Source organism: Gossypium hirsutum, chromosome A04 (genome assembly GCF_007990345.1).
Source record: "Gossypium hirsutum isolate 1008001.06 chromosome A04, Gossypium_hirsutum_v2.1, whole genome shotgun sequence".
NCBI lineage: Eukaryota > Viridiplantae > Streptophyta > Magnoliopsida > Malvales > Malvaceae > Gossypium > Gossypium hirsutum.
In genome coordinates this window covers 363,875-371,159 of record NC_053427.1, presented here as the reverse complement: position 1 = coordinate 371,159, position 7,285 = coordinate 363,875, and the positions used below count along the sequence as shown (strand labels likewise).

The 7,285-nt window shown below is 33.2% G+C and overlaps 1 protein-coding gene across 4 annotated transcripts; it reads left to right on the top strand.

Annotated features, from left to right (window-relative positions):
• Positions 1–1,820: 1,820 nt before the first annotated feature.
• On the top strand, positions 1,821–7,013 carry LOC107931072 (uridine kinase-like protein 3). 4 transcript variants are annotated; one of them, XM_016862859.2, is made up of 16 exons: positions 1,821–1,925; positions 2,355–2,443; positions 2,683–2,843; positions 3,524–3,615; positions 3,825–3,894; positions 4,107–4,225; positions 4,339–4,435; positions 4,645–4,724; positions 4,862–5,056; positions 5,152–5,235; positions 5,316–5,376; positions 5,573–5,633; positions 5,984–6,077; positions 6,173–6,245; positions 6,356–6,438; positions 6,530–7,013. In XM_016862859.2, the coding sequence occupies exons 3-16, from the start codon at positions 2,693–2,695 to the stop codon at positions 6,716–6,718; spliced, it is 1,449 nt and encodes a 482-aa protein (XP_016718348.1). In that variant the 5' UTR covers positions 1,821–1,925; positions 2,355–2,443; positions 2,683–2,692; the 3' UTR covers positions 6,719–7,013. The 4 variants fall into 4 exon arrangements, with proteins under 4 accessions (XP_016718348.1, XP_040966586.1, XP_040966585.1 ...); XM_041110652.1 differs by lacking the exon at positions 1,821–1,925 and having other exon boundaries at positions 2,048–2,443; positions 4,913–5,056; XM_041110651.1 differs by lacking the exon at positions 1,821–1,925 and having other exon boundaries at positions 2,057–2,443.
• The last annotated feature ends 272 nt before the right edge of the window (positions 7,014–7,285 follow it).

The window sequence follows — 7,285 nt, the reverse complement described above, 5'->3', positions numbered from 1 at the left end:
GCAATTATACATATGAAACTTGAATTGTAGTTCATATATATCTACGAAACTTTGATTTTGATTCAGTTGTATACATTTAAAGAAATGAATACATATATTTATTTTCATATTGGATTGATATAATATATTTGTGTATGCAATATATTAACAAAAAATCGTGTTAATTCAATTATAATGTTACTGTTTTGTGAAATTTGAATAAAACCAAAATTTTATTTATATAAAAATAAAAAAAATTAAAATTTATATATAATTTTAATATTTATCGTAATTACTCGCTTCATCATCCCATTACTAAATTATGGAATAATAAAATCTTATAATTATTTTAATGATTAAAAAAAAATAAAAAATTATTTAAATAAACAATACGTTTAATTACATAAAAATAACGGTAACGATAAAATTAAATATCGCAGTCAAAATAAATCCCATCCAGAGGAGCCATATAGAGAAGGCGATGAATACGGGAAAGACAGCTGTGAGAATAATAATTGAAGATTCGATAGGGAGTAGGGACCCACCTTTGAAAGGAAACACCCAGCCGTTGAAGAATGGGCCATACACCTGCCACTGGGGCCCACTGCTAACTGAAATAAAATCTACACCAATCAAATCCTTCATGTTTTCCACGTGTACTTCCCTCTCAAGGGGGCGGTGCTTTTATTGAGATGGTAAATGAGTTGGCTGAATTTTGAATAATATGTCGGATTTGAAATGGTAAAATTGCTATAGAGGCCCATATATTATAAGTTTAATTACATTTTACTCTTTTTATTTAAAAAATTGAATAAATTAGTCTCTGTATGTGATATAAAAGAACAAATTAATCTTTTTGTTAAAAACTAATCAATATAATAATTTAAATATATAGATATAACTGACCTTTTGCATAAATTACTCGAAATTGATAAAAACTCAAAAAACAATCACCTAGACTTGAGATCTGAAATCTAAAATGTAAAGAACTAAATTTCTAGAAATAAAAATATAAAGATTAAATTCTAAATTGTCGAGAAGTATAACAACTTATGATATATTTTAACCTAAACTAATTTACTTGGTGAAATGGAGGAGTTAAAGCACATGTTCTTTTGCATATGAAAAGTGAGTGACTTTGAATGTAATTGATTGTATATATCCAATAGAATTGATCTATATATGGTAAATAAAAGGATAAATTATAAAAATAGTCACTTTTTGTTTGCTTAAGATTATATTTTAATTATTTATATTTGAAATGTTACGTTTTAATCACTTACATTGTTGTTTTCTTACGAAGTAGTCATTCTGTCGTTAAGTTTCGTTACCTTCCTAACAACAATCCTACGTGGCAGTTCAAATGGGTTTTAAATGCCAACTTGCCAACTTGGATGTCCAACTAAGGTGATAATAGTTTTTTAGTCAAAATGAAAAAGAAAATTAAAAAGAGACGAACGATTTTTGTTTTCAAGTTCAAGGTGTAATTAATTTAAAATTTTTAATTAATTAAATTTATTTAATTAAAAACCTATTGTCGTCCCAATTGAACATCCAAGTTGGTATTTAAAACTCATTTTGATTATCGTTAGGGAGGTAACGGAGTTTAACAATAGAGTAACCACTATGTAACAAAACAATAACGTAAGTGACTAAAACGTAATATTTTAAACATAAATGATTAAAATATAATCTGAGGCAAACAAAAATGATTACTTTTATAATTTACCCAAAATAAAAATATCATTTTGATTAAAAATTAAAACTTTAGGGTCCAAAATGCAAATTCAAATTCAAATACAAATTGCTTACACAAAACCTCTCACTCACTCTTAAACTGTATAAATACCTTGAACTAAAATCAATTTCCCCATACATCTCACCACCACTCTCTAAAAAAGAACATTTTTTTCCCTCTCCCTCCCTCTAATAATCCATTGAATCTGGTAATTTCAATTCAATAAATCCTCATTTTACTAGTTAATCTTTTTTTTTACTTGGTTTTTTCTTTGTTCTGCTTTAAGTGACCTAGTAAATATATAACCTTTGCTTGAAATTCACTATTTTCTCTTTTGTTTTTGCTTGTGTTTAGTGTGTTGATTTTGATCTGGGTATTTTTAATTCTTTCAAAAAGTGTTAGGGTTTATGAAGAGATTATATAGATGCTAGATTCACCTGATTGAAGCTAAGACTCTTGTTTTTTGGTGGTGGATTTTACTTGAATGTTGTTAAGTATAACTCTGTTTTGTTGTATTAGAGATTGGATTCATGTGTGGTGCTTGTGTTTGAATGTTTGTGAGTGATCTTTATTGGGGTTGTTTCTATGATGATTCAGCTTCTTAATGAATTTACTGTAACGGGGTTGTTTGCAACAGGGATTTAAATTGCGGTCGCGGTCGCGTTTTCGGTCGCATTGCGTTTATCGCGGTTGCGGACATAACGGATGCTATTGCGGTCATTGCAGGTATCGCGGTCGTGAATTTTACATTACTTATTGTGTATTGCGGGTATAGCGGGTTTCGGCAGTAGCGGTTTCGGACGGTGCCGTTACCGCTATATAACGGCCGCTATTTCGGTAACGGACCGCTATTTTGCAATATGAATGGACTAAGATTCAATTCAATCAAGCAAGATAGTCCATGTTGGATTTAGCTTATATAATATTCTATCTCATATATTTGTTTTCTCTTATATTATGTGTAGGCTTAAGGATATGGGTTCTGCAGCAGTTGAGAATATGATAGAGGCTTCTTCTGGGGTGCATTTTTCTGGGTTCCACATGGATGGTTTGGATTCTAGACATATCAAGAAGCCTATGATTTCACCGGCTACTGAAAATATGCATAATCAACCTTTTCTTATCGGTAAGTTCAAAAATATTGTTCTTGTATTACTTATGTTGTTTTTTAGATGCAATAATGATCCAAAGTTGTTTAAGATTGATGAAAAAAACTCTATGGACATCCAAGCACCTCTTTAATTTTTATTTTTTGAAGAAACGATTACCATAATAGTATATAGTATTTGTTGAGGGTGGATTGGCTCCTTTGGGAGAAGTCTTCGAAGAGTTGTTCTTTAGAACCCTGAACCCCCAACAATCGAAGATATTGTCCCCGTGTTCGGGTTTTGCCCTCAGCTTCTGTGAAGAGCCGGTTCGCAGATGGGAATGCCTTAGTTGGTGAAGATAGGTACGGGCAAGACTCAAGAAATGTGTCAATATAGGGTGTGAGAATAATAATGGAGGGACCTGGGCGCGGGCAGGATGGCATGAACCACCAACCAAGGCTTAATGGCAACATGTTTGCAAACATGGTACAACTTGCCTAGAGGACGACACTTTGAAGACTTCTCTCGAAGAGTCGATATACCCTCAACAATTTTCTACAAAATATCACCTCTTTTCCTTTTCATTGGCCCAAGATGCAAGCCTTGTTGATTATACTATGTGGTATTTGGTTAATGAATTGGTTTCTTTCAATTACTTAGAGCTTTTTTCCTTTAGATTTCTATCTTATTTAACTTTGGCTATTATTTTTTGGTTCAGGAGTTGCTGGTGGAGCAGCGTCCGGTAAGACTACAGTCTGTGATATGATTATTCAGCAACTTCATGATCAACGTGTGGTATTAGTTAATCAGGTATTTTCTCCAAAGTTCCAAATGTAGCTTTATTAAGAGTTATTGAATAACTTAAGCTCTCTAAAGTGTCAGATGTTGTCACGCATTCCCTTAGCCACTTGTTTCGATATTTATTTTCCTCTTAAATTCATTTAAAATTAGATACTTTTTATCTGTCGCGAATCGTATTTGGTCAATCGGATACATTTTTAACATAAGCAATGTGCCAGGATTCCTTTTATCACAAACTCACTGAAGAGGAACTTGCAAGAGTTCATGAATACAACTTTGACCATCCTGGTGAGACTTTTTCTGTAACAGATATCCAAAGCATTCAGAAAAGAAAACAATGACCTGCTGATATATTTTTTATGCTTATAAACCGACAAAAACTCGTACTTTATCTCTTTCATCAGTTGGTCTTTAGGAAATGTGACTGTTTTACGTGTGCATGTTGTTTGGTCTCTGTTTGTTTCGGATTTTATTGATGTCGTATTGGCTCTTTCCTGCAGATGCATTTGACACAGAGAAATTATTAGATTCTATAGATAACTTAAGGCATGGCCGAGCAGTAGATATTCCAAAATATGATTTCAAAAGTTATAAGCATGATGTTTTTCCTGTAAGAAGGGTAAGGTCTCACAATGTTCAAAATGTATGTCTTGGCCACTGTCTTAATGTGGCCGGCATCTTTGTTGTTTTTGGAAGTATATGAACTCTTTTGATGATAAAATTTTTCTGCAGGTTAATCCTTCAGATGTTATAATTTTGGAAGGGATACTTATTTTCCATGATCCCCGCGTCCGAGAGTTGATGAACATAAAAATATTTGTTGATACAGGTTAATCTATTAAACTTTAACAACACTAAGAGAACTCATTTGTATGCTTTGTTTGATGTAAAATAACTATCGATAACTTATATAGAAGTATATTGCCGAAATCTTTAAATGGAATAACTTGCATGTATTAGGGAACATACCAATCGCGTTACTTTGTCGGTGTTACTGAGTTTGGGCTATTACTTCACATTGAAAAAATTTCAGTGCAGATGCTGATGTGCGACTGGCAAGAAGAATAAGGCGTGATACTGTTGGGAAGAGCAGAGATATTGGTGCTGTCCTTGATCAGGTCCAAATGTGCTTCCCTATATATTTTGGCATATATAAGATTGTTTCTATCTCGTTTACTACTGTGTCGGATTTGTATTCTTTTGGTGGTGCGACTCTTTTCAGCTGATATTTACATGCAATTAATTTTTAATGCAGTATTCAAAATTTGTGAAGCCAGCTTTTGATGATTTTATACTTCCAACAAAGAAATATGCAGATATCATCATTCCCCGAGGAGGAGATAATCATGTAGCAATTGATTTGATTGTACAACATATTAGGACGAAGCTTGGCCAGCATGATCTCTGTAAAATCTACCCGAATCTATATGTCATTCAATCAACCTTTCAGGTATGTTTTCTTCGATTAACTAAGGTTGTAAATTTTTTACTGCATGCATTGAGCTCCAAATGTTAAAGCTAATGATTATTTATTTATTTATGCAGATACGAGGTATGCATACCCTTATTCGTGACTCTCAGACAACGAAACATGACTTTGTTTTTTACGCTGATCGACTGATTCGTCTGGTGGGTGATGTAATTAATTAGTCTTCTGGTTTCTTCAAATGGTTTTGATTCTCACTCATATAAGGCTCCTCCTTTTCTAGGTTGTTGAACATGGGCTGGGACATCTGCCATTTACAGAGAAGCAGGTGATCACTCCTACAGGTAAGCTGAAGTTACTTCATCTAGTACTCGGCCTCCTATAAAGTACTTTTCGGTTTATAGGAACTTTGACTACCATTTTTCTCGTTGTAATGTTCTCTGAAATTGAGTTTTGCACAAACAAATAGATTTTATGCTATGGACTATAGCAAGTTCGAAGCAATCATAAATTATTATATTGGTGTTATTGTGCATGCAGGGTCTGTATATACAGGTGTGGATTTCTGTAAGAGATTATGTGGAGTCTCTATTATTCGGAGGTACAATTCTGGTCTAATATCTTAAAGCACTTCGTAAATAACTCCATTGCTTGTGTGATTTATAACTTGCTTGGAATATTTCAAGGAGATGGGAATGTTTTCGAAAGAGCAAAAATAATAGGGAGTAATGGTTAGAAATTAAGGTGTCGGTCATTCCTTTTGCCGTAGACAAACTTAAATTAAAACAAATACAATTGTAGTTTACTGTGATTGAGTGTCGGGAGTTGGAAAAATATTTCAGATAGCTCTTAGGAGAGGTGTAAGTGGGTGGTGTCTATCAATGTTCTTCACTTATACGAATGTACTTTGTTTAAACCATTAAGTACTTACCGTTTGACATTTAATGATAGTGGTGAGAGTATGGAGAATGCTTTGCGAGCATGTTGCAAAGGTATCAAGATTGGCAAGATTCTTATTCATAGGGAAGGTGACAATGGTCAACAGGTTCGTAAACTTGATATATCTTCTTCCACAAGCAAGAAATTTTGTTCTCCTACTTTCTTTCTCACTCTTTCTTTCGTGCTTTTATGTTTGATTAGCTTATCTATGAAAAATTACCACAAGACATCTCCGAAAGGCATGTGCTACTACTGGATCCTATTCTAGGCACAGGTTCGTTCTTGTGCTAACCGAGAACTAAAACCCCATAAAGGACACCATTAAGCTAGAAGTTTGTTTCGATAATCATGCGGTTTTAACATATTGCAAACTATTCTACACAGGCAATTCAGCTGTCCAAGCTATTTCATTGCTTATAAAAAAGGGTGTACCAGAGTCCAACATCATATTTCTCAATCTCATATCTGTAAGTTATCTCTTACGATTACAATCTCATGGCTGTCATGTTATATTTTCGTATCATCTATGCACTATAACCATATCACTCGATTCCACAGGCACCCCAAGGTGTACATATGGTCTGCAAAAGCTTCCCAAGACTAAAGATCGTGACATCCGAGATTGATATTGGTTTAAACAAAGATTTCTGTGTTATCCCCGGAATGGGTGAGTTTGGAGACCGATATTTCGGAACAGATGATGATGATGACCAGAAAGTGGTGGCCTCTATGCAACAGTCATGTTGAGCTTCACATTTATCAGTTTTGAAACAATTTTGACTTCATTAGACCAAAGAGTTGCCGTTGTTGAATTCATTTTCTTTTTCTTTCTTGAATCGTTTTGAGTCACACTAGGGGGTGCCATTTACATTTATTTATATATATCATTTGATGATAATACATGAAAAAGGGTCAAATTTGTTAGGATCATAGTCAACCCCCTCACACACACAGAAAACAACTTTATGAATGATTAGCATCATATGTGTATTTGGAAAACCCAGTTGTTTTTTTTTAATAAAAAAATTGAGATTTCATTGTATATGTATATTGTATGGTACTTGAGAGTATCCTTTCCAATTTTACACAAAGAGTTTTAACAATAACTACAATAGTTGGGCATAAAATAGTAAGATTTAAACTTGAAACTAGAAAAATGAGTAAAAATTCATGTAAAAAATATGATCTCTTTAAAATAAACGAAAAATTTTCCTTCTCTTTAGTAAAAACAAGTCATAGAAGTCCTTAAATATTACCAATTGAATCAATTTATTACTAACTCATATGCTAAAACTTCCGGAAAAAAAAAACAAA